Genomic DNA, 18393 nt, shown 5'->3' on the forward strand with positions numbered 1-18393 from the left:
ATCATTCCTAAAAATAATCTATGGGTTTATGTTAGTGAAATACAGGTATTCCTTTTTAGGTTTGCCATTTTGGTGCATGCACATGTGAGTTTGTGCACATACTGTATGGTGGTGTGGGTGTCATGGTATTGGGGTTCAACATGCAAAGCCATTAATTTGGTGTGGTGTAACGTGGTGAAAGGTTCAAGATCAGAGGAGGTGTCATTCCTGTCTTGCCCCTTTCAGGAGTTGGAGATGTGACATCAACAGCAATAATGAGGGCAGCTCATCAATGGCTGGACACAGGGGCTATAAAAGGTAGCTGAAGGAGCCCTGTGACTCATCGTCACTAATAGGAGCTACCCACCGACCGAGACTGACTTCACTTTACACCACGTACAAAACTTTAATTTTTATTGGATGCAGGAAAAGTCATCACCAGAGGTATGTTCAATATGGCCTGTTTTTTAGCCATAGATGTACAATAGTGTAGGCCACACATCTCAACTCAAGTTCATTCTGACTTGACTTTATTTATTAATGTAGGTTATTTAGTTTTTAGTCTGGTTTTGATCTATTTGAATGCTCAAAATACAACATAAATGATACACAACTTAAATTATACTAAAATTAAATTGAATTTGGTCATGAAGGCATGTGAGCTTCAATCACACATTTAAATCTCAGTTATCTATTTCATAAGGTACATCTTATAATGAGGAGGATTACTAGTGTACTGTATTTTTTTAAGTACAGTTTTAAGGCTTTTCTACTGTACTTAAGTATTTCATTTTCTCTTTCCTTATACTTCAAAGTAGCAATACAGAATACAGTATAATCAGATGTCTTACCTGGCGTGAAGTAATTTAAATTGTAATTACTAGAATCAAAACATATAACCATCAAAAAAGCATAAGCAAAATGCAAAATGAGTACTCCTTCCACTATTTGGTTTTATTTTGTTCAATATTTAGAATTAGAAGGAAACTTGTGATTGATATTTGTTATTTTTGTTCACTCTTATTTTGACAGGTCACCAAGGTCACAATGCAAAATCTGGACTATAAAATCCTGTTCCTTTTATTCTGCATTCTATACCTCGCTGCTCTCTGTGAGGGACGCCCCATAAGGTAATTCCAGTATCTATCTCTTCTTTTAAATCAATTAAAATGACTTTCCCTACAAGTTAATTCCCAAATTTATACATTTAGTTAATTGGTACAGTCTATTGTTGCACAGTTAAAGTATATCTTATGATTCTGTGTGCAGAAAAAGAACGGTGAGTGAAGTTCAGCTTATGCACAACTTTGGGGAGCATAAGCAGGTGCAGGCGCGTCAGGAGTGGTTGCAGTTGAGGCTCAGGGGCATCCACACCGCCCCTGCCCGGGACAGCAGCGAGGAGGTAGACTGGGCAAAGAGCAGATTACATCCCGAGGAATTGCCCAACCTGACACCAGAGGAGATCCAGTACGCTTTGAACTATTTGGAAAAGCTCCTCAAGTCAAAGCAATCATGATTTTGATTGATTTTATTGGATTTTATTGGACTTTTTAAAATTCGACCAACAATTTCTTACAGACTACTTCCTTCACACTTTCATGTAATTTATTTTAACTTTTTATTTATTTGAATTTTTGTAATTCATATTTATTACACTGATGAAAGGAGGTGACTTGACCAGTCAAATGTTTTGTCACAAATCTCTTGTGATTACCCTGTGCACTTTTAGCTATTTCGCTAAAACATATTTGTTTTACTTCACCAAACTCAAGGAGGTAAAAAAGTTGGACCAACAAGCATTCCTTTGACTTTAAAAATCAATTTTATGTTATTTAAATTATAGCCTATAGTCTAGCATGAGTACAATGTAGAGCTAGTTGAAATAATTTGACTTTGATTTGACCTAAACTTACGTGCCTACACGGCATATAGGCTAAGGTTATGTTTAATAATAGACTACCCACATCTGTGTAGAAATAAACAGTATATTTCTAAATCATTGTCATCTGATGAGCATTTATGTCATATGTCAGTTGTATACAACCTGTAAATGAATAAAGAATGAGTGAGTTGAACAGTTGTTGTTGTTGTTGTCATCTGTTCTCTCCAGATGTAGTGGACTGGCCCACGGACAGTGTTGTTATCTCGCGATACGTTGCACGTGATCTGCGCTTTCTCAAACCAAAACAGTCCACAGCCAAGTGCAGTTCATGTAGCTAAATTAAGCTAGGAGTTTCTACGAAAACTTGTCTTTTGTTTTATGTTCTACCCATTTCTTTGGCGTATACTGCCATTACTGGACTGTTTCAACAACCGGTCACAACTTCAAGTCGGAATGTAACGCCAGGAGGTAACATTACCTTGTTTAAACTGCTGTGGTGAAAGTACAAGCTAACGTTAGCTAACGATAGCCACGTAACGGGCGGCTTTGTGTTTAGCCTAGCAGACGCTAACATCACAAGCTAACAGAAAAGTCACAAATCCTGTTAGCTGCTCTGAGGTCCCCGTAAAGCAGCATATAGAGAGTCTTCCTGCTCACTACATTGTTGGGAAGTTAATTTACAACCACATTTAAATGCAAAAACGGTAGTTTTGGGTGTTATCCAGTGACTTAAATTGAACACTAGCAGATTTGAGAGCAGAGGCAGTGTCACGTCAAGTTTTTAATTCTTTATCTTTATTAACTTTATAAATGTACTGGAAGCTAACATCACTGTACTGACATAACTGGAATTTACCCCTAGATAATGTGGCGTCAGCTAGTTGGTTCAGGGGCTATGTTGTTTCAGAAATATATTAATCTTAAATTAAAAACGTATCCAGTTCTATGTCTATGAACTAGATAATGTTAACACTGCTTAAATCTCTGCTCTTTGCTGAAACACATTTTGCAGTTTATTAATTTTAGCTTGTAGGAACATCTATATACTAATTAATTTTACAGCACATGTTAGCTATATTGCAGCAATTTCCATTCATTTGAGGTAAGTGATTTGCACATTGGTGACAGTATAGATTCGATATAGTTTGATAGATACTCATGACAAGTAATGTCCTGAAGTTTATTACTACACTTAATCTTATACCAAAATTAATATAATTTCATCACCCTCCACAATAGTTATCATTGTTGTGTTGAGTTGTGGTACTGACAGATGTTACAATGGTTAATCCCTGCATGCATTATCTGAAGAGATTAGGAATTTAGTGGTATCAACTAAGCTTTTCCTGTATATGTAATGGACCTGCCTTAGCTAGCAGAGACCCTCGCTTAGAGGCTGCAAATTGATAGGGACCGCAAATTAGTTTAATGCCCTATATACACATTTGTAGACTTGCCTGTGTATGTAACAGTGTTTATCTAGGTGGTCTCTGTCATATAAACAAATATATAGATGTGAAGTAGTGTGGATTTTCCAATAATTCAACTTGAAATGTTAAGTTGTTTGAAGACCAATTTAGAACTGATATTTTGAAATAACGAGTTAAATGAATTAACTGTTGATAGTTCATCAAACTCAATAAATTAAGGTTTTAAAGTGACATTGTTTAAAAGCTAGCAAACATTCCAGCATGCATTGTTTGAGTGTTTTTGGGAGAGGAAATGCTGATGTTGACATTTCCTATTGAAACTTTGTGTGTGTGTTACTTTTAAAAGTAATTGTGGCTTTTTTGTTATAATAATAAAATTGACGCTAACAATGATGAATATTAATATTGAATTTAGTTCCAACCCCAGTGTCCTTTTAAAAAATTACATGTTGTAGTTGTGCTTCACTTCTTAAGCTTACTTAACTGAGGTGTTATTAAGTAAGCTTGATTCAAAACCTATAAAACAATATTGAACTATTTTTATTATCGTTCTTAAATTCCAACTGTATTTCGTTAGATTACATTTTCAAATCAACAGGGAAAACTTCTAAGTTGGATGAACTCAGAAGGATTTAGTGGCCATTGTTCTAAAATATCTAAAATATGATAGCAGGTGAGCTGTTGATGATTGTAATAGGCAAAACTGGTTGATGTGGGTGTGATATTGAGAGAAATTGACATTGTCTATACAGTTCCTCATGCAGTCATCTAAAAGCAGTTAATAATGCAGTTACTCTTAAGACTATGTTGTGTTCTTATATAACGTGTTGATTGCGCTTTGCACTTGCTTGGTTATGGTAAAATAAAGGAAACATTTGGGAAATTAGTGGTATTCCTTCAGACATGTATTTGAAAGGTTTTCATGTTTTAGTATTATTACCATAATAATCATTATTATTTTGTTGTTGTATATTTTAATTAAGAAGGGTAAACTGTCCTAGACAGTCTTGCAGACAAAGCGCAAGTGTCCGTTTAATGCTGCGTTGAAACGATGTTGGAAATATTGCTATTGCTGGGACAGTGTTGTCTGGTTTGTAAGAACAGTTCCAATCACACACTTGGACAAATCGAGGTTTTTTTGCAGCATCTTCGGGTGAGAGTTGTTCAAGAGATATACGTACCATATCATGTAGGGTACTGGACAAATGGCGTTATATTGCTAAGTTGATAGTGCATGTTATTATTAACTAACAGCGTCCGTAAAATACCCTACTTGTGCACGGAGCACTTAGAAGTAGAATCTTACGAGGAGCCCGTGAAGGCAGCATCGCTCTGATTCAGGCAAGCACGCGGCCATTCACAGTTTGAGGTCCCTCCGGTGACTCTGAAAGACTCGCCGGTTACGCGTCTCCCTCGCCCTGTCACACACATTTACAGCCTTTGGGTCGAAGCGGGGATTTTACCAGCCGAGTTAAAGTCCGGATCGAGTGTGTAAAACGATGCTGATGAAGTTGGAAAGTAATGAGCGAGGATGCTGAAGCTGCCCGCAAGCCCGCTTTGTTCGGAGGAGCGCAAGGCTTTTGTACCGCTGTCATCCCGCAGCTCATCCCCTGCTGCTTTGTCTTCACTTGGCCCTCTCATTCTGACCGGTAGGTGCACATCCGCTTTTAAAGCACCGACTATTAAGATCTGCCATTGTGTTACATGTGCACACTCTTAGTGTCCGCCTCATGATGATTTGTTGTAATTTGAGGAATTATAATATTGCCCTAAAAGGAAAATCACGGACTGTATTATCCTTGATGGGACACTGTCACAGTCTTCCGTGCTCAGTAGACAGTAAATTGTTATCTTGTGATATCTTTTTATATGTAAAGGGAATTTTTTGTGAGAAACTGCCAATATATTCCCATACAACATACAGTATACACATTTTTATTTTTATCATGTCTCAAATGATAGTGTTAGTATTACTATTGTAAAGGCGCATTTCCCAGTTTTCTGTATGATATTCAGCATCCTTTTGCTGTTTTTCAACCCAGACTGCTGCACTGAGCAGCCTCCTGCCTTTGCCCATCAGTGTGTGAGCAGCCCCTAAATAATAGATGGGACCCTCACCAGTTGGGGCTCTCACCTCATGCTTTTAATAGACTGCCAGGACACTAAGCAGTTTTGTGAGTTATTGTGTCTTCAATGAGCTGGTGAACTTGACTCATTTTTATCCCATTAAACCTTCACACAGAGCTTTTGTAAGCACTCCAGGCTCTTGGCCTATTCAGCAAAAGAAAAGGGTAAATCGTGGTGTCGAGGGGGTGGTGCCCACTAACAGGAAACTGGACGAGTGAAATGTTAGCCCCGTAGTCTTGTCTGGCTGTGTGAAATCTTGGCTGCTACTATAGATTTGCATTGCCATGTGAAACATGAGAAAAGCTGCCTGCCCTGAGTGAAATATTGCCTCCTCAGTTCCTTTGTTCCCTCTACCCTGCCGGTCTTCTCAATGGCTGGTTGCCTGTTTGGCTGCAGGACTGGATTTAGTTTTTATTATCCATTTTCTGTCAAGCATTAAAATCTCATTGCAGGTAAAGCAGGTGTTTATGCTGTATCAGACACTAGAGTGACTACACACAACACAGTAAAAGCCTGGAATTAAATCAGTCATGTCTTGCGAAATCACTTAACTGTTGTGGTTTGACGAAGAAGACCTAATTGTTTATGGCAATATTATCAGAAATATAGAATATAACCTTGGTGTAAAGGTTTGGTTGGTAAGATTTTCATATGTTTATAGAAGCTGAGAGAGTTTGAGCCAGAAGGAGGTGTGTGCACCTTTGTTGCTTTCTTCAGGTGATATGATAAATCTCATCTTTAATGACTTTGCCAGCCTCGGTTTTAAATGTCTCTAAAGCTGACATGTTGTAAACAGAAAAAGATTCAGGTCTTGGTCTTGCTCTTTGATTTCTGAAACATAACCCATCAGCGTTCAGAATTCAGGAGTTAACCAGCATCACGTGCATTAATTTTCTCTGCATTTATAATTCTGATCTTATTAAATCATTTGTAAATTAGATAAGTCTTTTGTTTTTGTGTTTTTTCTACATGATTGTGTCTTTGTCGTCACAGACCACCTGGTGTCTTCAAACAAAAATGAATCTGTGACCTTGACTGAGGCATTAGTAGGAATTCGAGGTGCAGTGCTCACACCTTGTTGATCAATTTTGCCACCAGTTCACAGGTTTTTGCTGTCTCCATTCTGCTCTGCCTGGCTGCCCACCCAGACAGTTAACCTGTTAGCCACTCAGTCAGTCTGTTAGTCAGCCAGCAAGCTAGTTCTTACATACACTGCTTTTCAGCCGCCCAGCATGTTCAGATCTGTAACTATCCAGGGAGGCATCGCTTATGTTTACAGCTTTTTTTATTTATTTTATTTTTTAGCAGAACATTATATAGATCCAACGTGACGAAATCTGAATCTGTGACGTAGGACAGGTCTTTATTGTGGCATCGTCTAGGAGGCAGTGAGCTGGTCCTTTATACTTCACTAACTCCATTTTAAAATAATGAAAGAAAATCTCTTTCTCTCCCTCCACTCCTTTTTGCTCCCATTTTCCATCTCTCCAATGCCATCGCCTACAGTAGATGGTCATCATCATATTTCATAGCAGCTCCTCTCAAGAGACAAGCCTCTCTTCATTACTGAGACCTAGATACTTTTCTGCCTCATACGATCAACACCATTGATCAGACATGCAGCTGCACTGTCACAATCAAATTGGAACTTGAAGCTGACTTCCTGCTTACAGTGGTTGTGATTGTTTTTATTGCTTTCACAGTGTACTACAGTTAACAGTTGCTTTAAAATAGGAATATTTAATATAAAATTAGGTTTAAATAACTTAAATTTACATTTGTATTGAATATATAGTGTGATTAATTTAGGAAATCAGCAAAACCAATATATATAAAAAAACATTTTAAATTAAACCATATGTCCCTATTGCAGTACTCCATTACTATTTCAGAGAAACACAAGGGGTACTGGTGCATCCATTTATGAAATTAGGATAAGATAGCTAATAATTACAAATACTGTAACTATTAATTCAGCTCGTACATAAAGAAGCAGTATGTTTAATACACTCACAATTTACTCATGTTGTTATAATCACACAGTATATCTAACTACTACTACTACTAAGACATTACTGCCAGTATTTACTTTACTACATATATTTCAGTTCACAGTTGATTGGATAGTAGTCACAAATTAATTTAAATTGGAGCTTTAAAAAATTAGTTCATTGATGGTTGTCAGAAATTTAATCAACTATTTTGGTAATCAATTAATTATTAAAAAAATTACAAAAATGTGATTATCACAATTGTTGTTGTTCTGTAGCCCTGTTAAATGATGATTTAAAAAAATAAACATCAAATTTATTACCAGAACAAAATTCACATACTTTAGCAGCCTAAATATAATACCAATATACTGTACTGTATAAAACAAAGTCACATGTACCTTATTATTTCATATCATATATTACATAAATGTATTCTCTAATTTATTTCAAATGTCTTTTTTGGTTCTAACTGATATCTGACAGTTTTAAGCAACTTTATTATCTTACTACAGACCTGTCCATCTTAGGAAGTATCAAACTGTTAAAAACCCTCGAACACCAAATTTTAATCCCATTCACTTTTTAATTTGAGTGTGTACCTTTACTGCATATATCCTGTGCGTGTTTAAGTAAGTCCTTTCTGAAATGGAGGGTAGCTCTCTTAGGGATGCTTTTCTGCCTCTGGGAAAAACAACAACACAGAATTACAGAGAACCGCCACAGAAATCATTACTCACTGAGTTATTGTTACCCATCAGTCAAAACTCTGAGGCCAGTAAACGGGCCATTTCTGTTAGTTGGAACCTTAGTGAGTTCCACTCACTCCCGACTGATTCACTTGAATGCACTAGTAGATACCGGGGCAGAGTGTGTGTCTTTAGCTGCACACTGAGGCTAGTTTGGTGTTGATCCTATTTCTGCATCACTCAGGCCCTGTAAGGGTTTACATGACTTGTCTGCAGTCTTTTACAGGCTCACGTAAAAAGCTTGGCAGTCAAGGATATGTTTCCATTTGTTTCCATTAAGTCTCACCAAATGTATTTAGTGTTGTCTTGTTTGAAAAAAAAAAAATCTGTTGCTACAATATTCAGGAACAAAGTAGTGTGGTGTTGACTTAAGTTTCAAAGAGATGAACAACCTGCTCAAACTTTCTCCTCTCCCTCATCAGTGACCAGCAGTGTGGTTTGTCAGTGTTGGACTACAACCACCAGCAGCAGCCACAGCAACAGCAGGTCAGCACCATGAGTCTTTATGGGGCCGGCAGCAGTGGCGGTGCTGTCGGTGGAGCGAGAGAAAGAGGAGGAGCCGAGCATTACCGAGAGCAACGACGCCGCTCCAGCGATCGCTCGCGTGAATCGTCCCATGAACGAGGAGAGAGCCAGCTGACTCCTTGCATCAGGAATGTTACTTCTCCTACTCGACAGCATGGTGAGAAAATCGAGTTTGTTGGCCCATTGTTGCCTTTGTCTTCATCTCTCAACACCACAAATGCATTTTATTTGATGCCTAACTTGGTGTGTTCTCATCTCTCCCACAGACCGTGAACGTGGTGATGGAGGCTCGTCCTCTAGATCCTCCAGTCCTCGTCCTCCTAGGGTTTCTCTTCCTTATTCTCACGTTGGAGGATCTCTGAATGGAGGACACATACCTCGTTCACTGGGCCCTCCTTCAGTTGATCATCACTCCAAGACTTGCGATAGGATCTATGTGTATGATCTCTGCAGTAAAGAGGGGCATCGCGGTGGACTGAGACTGGGAGAAAGAGTGACACTTATTGTGGACAATACAAGATTTGTGGTGGATCCTGCCATCTTCACAGCTCAACCTAACACCATGCTGGGCAGGTAATGACTGACTGATGTATTGTAGGTATTGTACTTGACATGTCCTTCCAGCATCCAAACCTACAGATAGATGCTCAGTTTTAAAGTTACAGAAACTGCTGTTCTTACACTCAACTGGTTGGTTTTCAGGATGTTTGGTTCTGGCCGGGACAACAACTTTACGCGTCCCAATGAAAAAGGAGAGTTTGAGGTGGCTGATGGCATCAGTTCCACTGTCTTCAGAGCAATCCTGGTGAGAAATCATATGTAGCTCATATATCAGCTACTACACTATACAGTATATATAGGCACAGTCTGCTTCTCTGTCTCTTTTTCTTCTTCCCCTCTTTGGGAGTTCAAAACTCTTCTAAAAACATTTTCTATTTCATAAGACCTATTTCTCGTGAAAAGTTAATGATAAGCTCTAAATTTTAATATCTATTTTATATGATGATGTGGTTTTAGACAAGAAGCAGCTGAATACAGTCACTCAAGAACATAAAGCTTACTAGAGAGTCTTAGATTGTAAAACTGCAATACCAGTTCTGATTTTAAAAGGCACTGCTGATGATCAATAGATTAGGGTGATCATATGTCTGATGAGAATCTGTGGAATATTAATATATGTCACATTTTAGTGGGTTTCTTTAATACAGCATTTGTATCACACATACCAATGAACAGTGGCTATAGAAAGCATTCAGACTTGTACTTATCATTGTGTTGTGATGTAATTTTATTTTGGTTTTGTGCATTACTCTACACTCAATAACCCATAGTGAAAATGTGACACAAAATGCCTTTTGAAATGTTAGTAAAGTCTAAAATCTTAGTATTCAGGTTCTTTCCTGTGGCACCAAATTGTGGTTTAGTTGTGTCTTGTTTGCTTCATTACCCTTGATGTGTCTGCAACTTGACTGGAGCTCACCTGTGGCAAATTACACAGACTGGACTTAGAGGGAACTCTCAGTAGATTGCTGAGGTGTGATTTGTCTTAATAACGGTAAAATGGAAGAAGAAGAAGTCTGGCCGAAATGAGTAACAGGACAATAGTTATTATGGTCAGGGAGGTGCCCAAGATCCCAGCAGTCTTTTGAGCAGAACTTCACAAATCCTTTGCAGAGATGGAAGAATCTGGCAGGCCATCCTCAGCAGTGAATGGTTTCTTAAACAAGAGATTTCACTTTAAGATTTGTAATGAATGCTATGGTGAGGACCGCAGCTGGAGGGCAGGAAGTGATTTTTCTACACTCTCACTCGTAAATACCAGTGGTTCGCTTAATTTAAGTTTGCTCGACATTTTGTGATACCAGCTAATGTATCAGATAAATAATAATGATTTCTCAGGAGGGAAGCTGAAGACTGCTTTCACTGCAGTTATTTGAGTTATTTACAAGTAGTCTAGTCACTTTCACTAAACTTTTGAGAGTGGTTAACCTAAATTAATTAAACAACAGTAACGTTAACATGGAGGGAAAGCAGTGTTTAAATACATCTCTGGTAGCTAACACTAGCCAGCCCTAATGAAACAACTTAGGTTAACAGCGATGGTGAGGTTTTAGCAAGTGTAAACCCACATTTAGCGTCACTGGTAGATGGGGTTAAACCAACACCACGTGTTCTGGAAGTTGAGTCATGGCAACTGGACTTCCTTTAGTTAGTTGAAACGTTTCGCTACTCATCCAAGTAGCTTCTTCAGTCATGTGTTGTCCAAAATAACTGACAGCAGGAGTTAAACTTAAAGCAAGGAAAGTCTCCTCACAGTTAATGTTAGCAATAAACTAACTAAAATAACTACAGTGAAAGCAGTCAGCTTCACTCCTGATAAAATTGAATCTTTATTATTTATGTGATACATTAGTTGGCATCACAAAATGTCACTCTACGCCAATTAAAGTTTTTCCCCTCCAGAATATCATAGATATACACTGTCCAGGAAAAAAGGCACCACCTGGATTTGTCCATCTCTTATGCCCTGCTTTTTATCTTCTGCCCTCCATCTGAATTTTGCTAATTATTATAGTGACATGATTTCAACTGAACTATTATAATTAGTTTCCAAACAGATGATAATCAAAACAGCGTATGTGTCAGAATAAGCTCCATTGTTACTGCAACATTAAAGTTATAAAAAAGCATCAATTATTATAATTCAGTATTATCATATACATTGATGTGCTTGTGATAGTTAAAGTATTTTTGGAGCTAGTACTTTTGTACTTTTACTTAAGTAACATTTTAAATGGAGGACTTTTACTTGTAACAGCATAGTTCTACACTGTGTTCCTGCTACTTTTACTCAAGTGAATGATCTGAGTATTGTTTGTTGCACTGCAGTCAAAAAGCTACAGATGCAGGAATGTAGTATGTGATTCAAAAGGGTTCAGTGTCGTAACACACCATGGTTGGCCAATGACCAGTGACAGTAAGAACCAGTGAGCTGACTGTTCACAGTCTGTGGCTTTCTGGCAGGTCAGCTGAGTGAATGAATACATTAGAAGAGCAACAGAGGTGACAAAAGCAGGCTATGATGATGTCCTCAATTTTTGTCTTCATTTTAGTAACATTCAAATACAAGAATTACTTCACAACATAGTCATTCGTAACTAAGAAACGTGACGCCATCTGTGTTGAGCAAGAGTGGTGGAACAAAACACCTGTCACCTATTAACAGAATTACATTGTTTGTATCCCCTCTCTTTCACCACAACATGACCACGAGACTATTCAAATCCTGTGTAATGATAATACTGTAAGCTGAAATATCTTTAATGTAGCAGCAGCCAGAGCACATGTCTGATCATCTGTGCTCATGCCTGTTGATTAGCAATGACAGGAACATCATGTGACGTTCACAAGAGAACAAATCGTGGCGGCAGCACAGACACAGGTCACAGTTCACAGGTCACATCAACAGTCCTCCAGTGTGGATGGATTAGATTCTTAAAAGCATTTCTGGTTACCTTTTGCTGACATAATGCTTCCACAATCACATATCCATCTGCTCTTTGTAAGTGCATCACTAAATGGCTAATAATTGCTTGATTGTGGTTACAACTTAATGGATAGTGGCAGGAGTGTGTTTGCCTTGTGCCAAGAAACACAGGCCAAGGACACAAGACAGCGAGTGTCTAGAAAGGTAGAAAGGTAGAAAAGGAAGTGCCAGAGATCTCTCTCGGGAAACAGCCGCTGGCAGCGTTTCCTTTGATACAAGCTGCACAGCACACAGAGAACAGAGAGGAGAGAAAGTGGAGCAGGGAGGGACTGTGATGTTGGCAGCTTTCCTTTTTTTTTTTTCTGTCCAGTCCTCCTCCCCCTTGTGCTTTCTCTCTCTCCCCACCGTGACGTCGCTGTTGCTACATTTAACTTTCATCACCGCTCGCTCTTCATCCCTCTCCCTCCTCTTCTTCATCTCTCTCTCACTCTTTCCTCTCTCTCTGCTGCCTGTGTGAGTGGAGCAGCATCAGTAATGGCGTCTTGCTGTTTCTCCAATGCTTGTGTGTGCGCCTGAATGCTGGCCATTCTGCAAATTTGTTCATTTCTCTTTGTGCGTGTGTGTGTGTGTGTGTGTACTGCTGCTGACAATGGCAGGACTACTACAAGTCGGGAATAATCCGCTGCCCAGATGGCGTTTCCATTCCTGAGCTGAGGGAGGCATGTGACTACCTCTGTATCTCCTTCAACTACAGCACCATTAAGTGCAGAGACCTCAGTAAGTATACCGTGCATGTGCCTGCTGCCTGTTCAGCTGTCCGAACCACTTAAATCTGCAGACTGATGTAGTTCCTTGTCTTGTTGATGCACTGAGTTTGGTGAGTGAACAGCGCAGATCCTAAATTGTTATTGTGGGACTATATGTATCACCACATTTCATTTCTAAAAAGGTGCATTTGGACATCAGTAGATGTATTGTCATGTACTGCAGCTTTCATTCTGATGTAGACACACAAATTATCATTGTAAATGTTTTGATTGGCTTATTGAGGAAGCCTAATGTAGCTGTTTGTTTACCTCAGCGTTGCTTGCTGAAATTCATTCCTGATGCTCCTGTGACATCGTGCACCTGCATGGAATTATCGGTCACAATGCAACGTGCTACATGTGTGTGTTGCAGATATTTAGGTTGTTATTCTGCATGTTGGTGCCTCTTGTTTGTGTCTGTGTGTGTGGGAGGAGCACAGGCTCCTGTGCGCGCGTGTGTGTGTGTTGGGATCTAAGTAGGTCATGATTAGCCATGAGATTTAATGCTTGTTATGCAGGCACACAACCAACCGAGGCAAGCAGGTCTCACTCTTGTACACACAGGATGTTCTTTTTGGTTTTTAATAATTAGTTTGTTGTTGTTTAATATGAAACAAATTTCTCAGTCTAATTAATCAGTGTCTGATCAGAATAAACCCATGATACAGACATACATATACACATACATATATTAGAACCAAATATATTATGTTTAAGCCGTGCAACAAAGGTTACATTTAGCTGGTGATGGGAAGTGGTGCAGCACTGCATGTGTTTTATTAGTTGTAGAACCAGAACTTTCCGTAAGAACACTGCCACGCTCAGAGGAATACTTTGCACTGCAGTGGGGATACATTGGTCTGTTTACTGTTCACAGGAACTCCCTCAAATCTCAAACCGTGTAAAGCCATAAACTTTGTCCAAACAGCCATTAAGACACGAGAGGGGGAACACGGAAGCTATTGCGTTTACTTTAACATCCCCACGACCTTACCTAGTTGCAATGAAGGAGAAGAATAATAAAACCAGTACCACTGTGTTGACTGGTTTCTGGTTGTGGATGTAGTCGGTGGTTTTTTGTTTCTGCCCAGAGGCTCATTTGACCTATTCTACAGCTAGAAAATAATATCAAGGTGTCACTCAAAGGTGGTGTTTGTTTACATTCTCTGTCTGTCACAGTCTGAGATTACATTTCTATTTATTTGTTAACAGTTGTCTTCTTCCTTGAATTTAAATGTGTTTGAATGTTTGTCAAATCATTTAACGTGTATTGTGTCCAATAATTCCCTGTGGTTTAACCCTATGGTATAAAGTAGTATTTAGTTACCCTGGTTGGAAAAGTAAATGAGCACAGTATCATTTCATCCCTCAGGTGCCCTTATGCACGAGCTGTCTAACGACGGGGCCCGGCGTCAGTTTGAGTGTTACCTGGAGGAGATGGTGCTGCCGCTGATGGTGGCCAGCGCTCAGAGCGGAGAGAGGGAGTGTCACGTTGTGGTGCTCACTGACGACGACGTGGTGGACTGGGACGAAGAGTACCCTCCACAGATGGGAGAGGAGTACTCCCAGAGTAAGATTACTATCACGTTGGCTTTAAGTTGTCCAGGGTAACGGTGCAGCAGGTGATCTGTTTTTGATAGCAGCATGTGAGCCTCATAGCTAGGTCACAATAATCTGATGCAGGTCATGCTCCAGTTACCAGAAACCAGGTTAAGATGTCTTCTGTTATGAAAACAGGTTACTGTGGCATGAACACTTCCTGAGGTTGCGGCACACTTTCCATGTCTGTTCTCACGCTAGCTTTGTTTTGTTATTTTTTAGATTTAGATTAACATTTTCTGTTGCTTCATGCCCTTACAGAAAAGGAAAGTAATGTAAACAAACCCACTTTATGATAAGGCATACACCTGTTTGCTCTGATGAATGCTTTTACTAATGGTTAATCATCTACCAGTGCTTTATTGACCTTCTTTCCACCCTTTGTATTTCCTGTTCATTGATTTCACCTACTGTTGCTATTGCCGGTAGCAGTGAGCTATACATCTTCCAAGCTGGGATCTACTAATTTGAGGTTAAATGATCTGACACCACCAAATCCACCTCCCACATCATATTGACAATAGCTTACAAACAAGCTCAACTAGCCTACTGTGTGTTGCAGCAGCAGCAGCACAGCTGGTGAAAAGCAGAAAAGAAAAGAGTTATGATGCAAGTCAGTATACAAGAATGAAACGTCTTCAGCGTGCGTGATCCATCTGCGCTGCTACAGTTGACAGTGAAGTCGTTCCTGTTCATCAGTGTGGCATGATATTGGTACACTTAGGTTGTAGCAGGTGTCACGTTATAACATGGTCATTTTAAATTCTTGACTGTGTCAGATTTTCTCTCTAAGCACAAATAATACCATCACATTACGTTGTTTGATGGTAGATTACACAGTTGCACATATTAATAGTTAGTGTAAGTTGGTGGTGAATTACTACTAACTACTTCTACTCTGCCAACAGTCATCTACAGCACCAAACTGTACCGCTTCTTCAAATACATCGAGAACAGAGACGTGGCCAAGTCTGTGCTGAAGGACAGAGGACTGAAAAAGATCCGGCTGGGAATAGAAGGTACAGCATCTCCTTCTTCTGTGTAGTCTCCACTACAGTATATACAGTATGCAGTATATAATGTATGGAAATAGATCATATAATCTGGACCTGAAGTCAGGATTATTGGAATTAATTCTTTTATGAGAATCTGGCTCAGGTCACATCATCTGACAACTGGACATATTCACTTCTGTAGATTCTCCTCAGTTGTTTATCTCCACAGTTACCCAACTGTAGGATCGTAGAAACAGTTTCACTGTCCTGAGTTTAAGTCATGACCCTGTAAACACCCGAGGCAAAGGTTTCCACTCTACTCTACTACTCTAATGAAATCAAATCAAAAATGTGTTTTTCTTGACACATTTTGATGAAGTCGCTCAGTGCTGAAAATACTTAAAGGACCAGTTCACCATTTGACCGTTTTCTTGGCCATGAACTTCACTTCTTAGGCAATCGTCTGACAAAAAGGTAGGCTGATCTATGAATAGTGGTGAACTAGGAGGACTAAGACTGGTTTTGTTGCTTTAAGTATTTATGCTATGCTTTGCTAACCAGCTGTTAGCTCCAGCTACATATTCAGTTAGAGAATGGATGTAAGGCACATTTTCACTCTGATCTACCTTGAATTCCAGGAGAAGCTGTATCCATTTCCTTAAATGCTGTTCTGGACCTGGCTTGATCATTTTTGGTGTTGTGTTTCTTCCAGGCTACCCGACCTACAAAGAAAAAGTGAAGCGGCGTCCTGGAGGTCGCCCAGAGGTCATCTACAACTATGTGCAGCGTCCCTTCATCCGCATGTCCTGGGAGAAGGAGGAAGGGAAGAGCCGCCATGTAGACTTCCAGTGCGTCAAGTCCAAGTCTACTACCAACCTAGCTGCAGCTGCTGCAGACATCCCCCAGGACCAGCTCGTGGTCTTGCACCCTCCTGGGCCGCAGGTGGACGAGTTGGACACTCTACCCCAGCAGCCAGTCGGCGGCGACCCCCAGCATCTGGCACCTGGGCCTCCTGTGCAGGAGAACAGCGTCCCCCCCCAGGTAGCACAGGCTTATGAGAGCCCGAACCAGCAAGCTCAGGACAGTCCGAGCCAGGCGGTGCACAGCCTGGCCCGCAGCACCCAGCAGCAGCAGCAGCAGCAGCAGCAGCAGCAGCACGGAAGCAGCAGCCACACTCATGCCACTTACCACTACGAGCCGGACCCCGACACACCGTCATCCTCCGCATGAGACTGGCTGTGCACATCACCCCCACCTCACCCGACCCACCCTCTTTCCCCGTGTTCACACTGCCAGCAACAAGTGCTTTTATTAACAGCATCGCACGGAGCTAAGTTCACGGCTTTAAACCACCAAAGAGGAAACACTTAAAAGTCTGAGCACCGACTGAGAATCCTACTCACATAAACAGCCAACGAGCACAGAGTCAGCTGTTGTCACTTCTTGCTTGGTTCTTACAGTGTGAACACGAACTTTGTTCCCCTTCACCTCCTCCTCCTCTTTCTCCTCCTCCTCCTCCTCCTCAGTGGTGAAACACTGCTGCTTCGCCTCGTGTTGCACTGCTGCAGCGACCGAACGACAGAACCGTTCAGCAGCCAGTGATAGATAGAAGCACATCAGCAGATCTCAGTTCACCCCGTGTGTTTTTATTTATCTGACTGAAGGAGAGTTCACTTCCATTCTGTGCACATGTGAATAAACAGAGTACTGTATTACATTCTAATAAAGCATACGTGACAGCTGTGAGTGTGCAGAGTGTGTGTTGTGGATTTCACTTGTCAGTGCCTCTTCATGGGTTGTCTGGGGGCCAGTAAGCTTTTTCCTGTGTGTGTGTGTGTGTGTGTGTGTGTGTGTGTGTGATGAAAGAGTTAAGCTTCTGTTTTACACAACATAGATGAAGTCTATTTCTTTTCCTTTGGTTTATACGTTGTTGTTTTTCCACTTTACTCCTATTTCATTCTGGACTGAGCTGCTGTGAGCACATGATGTCAAAAGATGTTGAACACAATGTTTTTCTAATAAATGGTATTCACATCTTTGTCAGTTAGAGCTTCGTTATTTAATGATTCTACGTGGTTAGGTGAAGTAGACGTTTCAAATAAGCAAAAAATAAACACATTTGGACAATAGTGCAAAACTGCCGTGTGCCCTCTCCACGATTTGAGATTCGTAAGATGTGTTTAAGTTCCCTTTCATCTAAAAGCCATAGCGCCTGTCTGGCAGATCAGAAATCCTCCTTACAGTAGATGTTAGACGTGGAACTGTCAGTGACCACTGTCATCATATAAATAAAGAACAAAAACACAAAGACCAGGTTCTGGAAATGAATCCAAAATGTCCAAGATCATCCAAAAACCTGAGTTTAGATAGTAAAGCATGATGCCTGGTTATAGATGAACAGTGTTTAAAACCGCGTTTATTCAATGATAACCTCAACCTGGCTTTAAGATGCTTGATAGGTGATGTACTTCTACACAACTGTAGACGCTGATCTGATCGGAGTGGAATGACGTAGTTTTGGATTTTAATTATTCCACATCCCTGCTGGCGCAGCTTTACACACATTACTGCTTATCTCCATCACATCCTGGAAATCACTGGAGAGACAAGATGAGGGAAGACATTCCTGAGACTTTTGTAGAGCAATACTCGAACCAGACCTAACAGATCCCTGGGCGAAGGTAAATTCATTTTTGAACAGATATTGAAACCGAAGTTCTCAAGAAAGTCTCATTAATGCAAAACCTGCGGAAAAACCCTCAGAGTTTTAACTCTGAGGGTTTGAACTTGATGAAAATAATGTTTCATTGCTGGACGAGACGA

At 40.2% G+C, this 18393-nt stretch overlaps 2 protein-coding genes across 3 annotated transcripts; both read left to right on the plus strand.

The window, feature by feature from the left end:
- The first annotated feature begins 1023 nt into the window (after positions 1 to 1023).
- Positions 1024 to 1495, plus strand: pth1a (parathyroid hormone 1a). Its single transcript, XM_026366561.1, has 2 exons — positions 1024 to 1109; positions 1249 to 1495. The coding sequence occupies exons 1-2, from the start codon at positions 1027 to 1029 to the stop codon at positions 1493 to 1495; spliced, it is 330 nt and encodes a 109-aa protein (XP_026222346.1). The 5' UTR covers positions 1024 to 1026.
- Positions 1496 to 2167: 672 nt separating this feature from the next.
- LOC113166175 (BTB/POZ domain-containing protein 10-like) lies at positions 2168 to 17608 on the plus strand. Of its 2 annotated transcripts, none has more exons than XM_026366151.1 (8): positions 2168 to 2329; positions 8581 to 8840; positions 8950 to 9256; positions 9386 to 9488; positions 12827 to 12947; positions 14349 to 14546; positions 15484 to 15594; positions 16283 to 17608. In XM_026366151.1, exons 2-8 carry the CDS (start codon positions 8654 to 8656, stop codon positions 16798 to 16800), a joined length of 1545 nt encoding a protein of 514 aa, XP_026221936.1. In that variant the 5' UTR covers positions 2168 to 2329; positions 8581 to 8653; the 3' UTR covers positions 16801 to 17608. The 2 variants fall into 2 exon arrangements, with proteins under 2 accessions (XP_026221936.1, XP_026221935.1); XM_026366150.1 differs by lacking the exon at positions 2168 to 2329 and adding an exon at positions 4671 to 4940.
- Positions 17609 to 18393: the final 785 nt, after the last annotated feature.

Source organism: Anabas testudineus, chromosome 6 (genome assembly GCF_900324465.2).
Source record: "Anabas testudineus chromosome 6, fAnaTes1.2, whole genome shotgun sequence".
NCBI classification, from domain to species: domain Eukaryota; kingdom Metazoa; phylum Chordata; class Actinopteri; order Anabantiformes; family Anabantidae; genus Anabas; species Anabas testudineus.

Coding starts and splice junctions, on each gene's coding strand:
- pth1a (XM_026366561.1), top strand. CDS start 1,027: ATGCAAAATCTGGACTATAAAATCCTGTTCCTTTTATTCTGCATTCTA. Junction 1,110..1,248: donor TGTGAGGGACGCCCCATAAG/GTAATTCCAGTA, acceptor TTCTGTGTGCAG/AAAAAGAACGGTGAGTGAAG.
- LOC113166175 (XM_026366150.1), top strand. CDS start 4,813: ATGAGCGAGGATGCTGAAGCTGCCCGCAAGCCCGCTTTGTTCGGAGGA. Junction 8,841..8,949: donor TTCTCCTACTCGACAGCATG/GTGAGAAAATCG, acceptor TCTCTCCCACAG/ACCGTGAACGTGGTGATGGA. Junction 12,948..14,348: donor CATTAAGTGCAGAGACCTCA/GTAAGTATACCG, acceptor TTCATCCCTCAG/GTGCCCTTATGCACGAGCTG.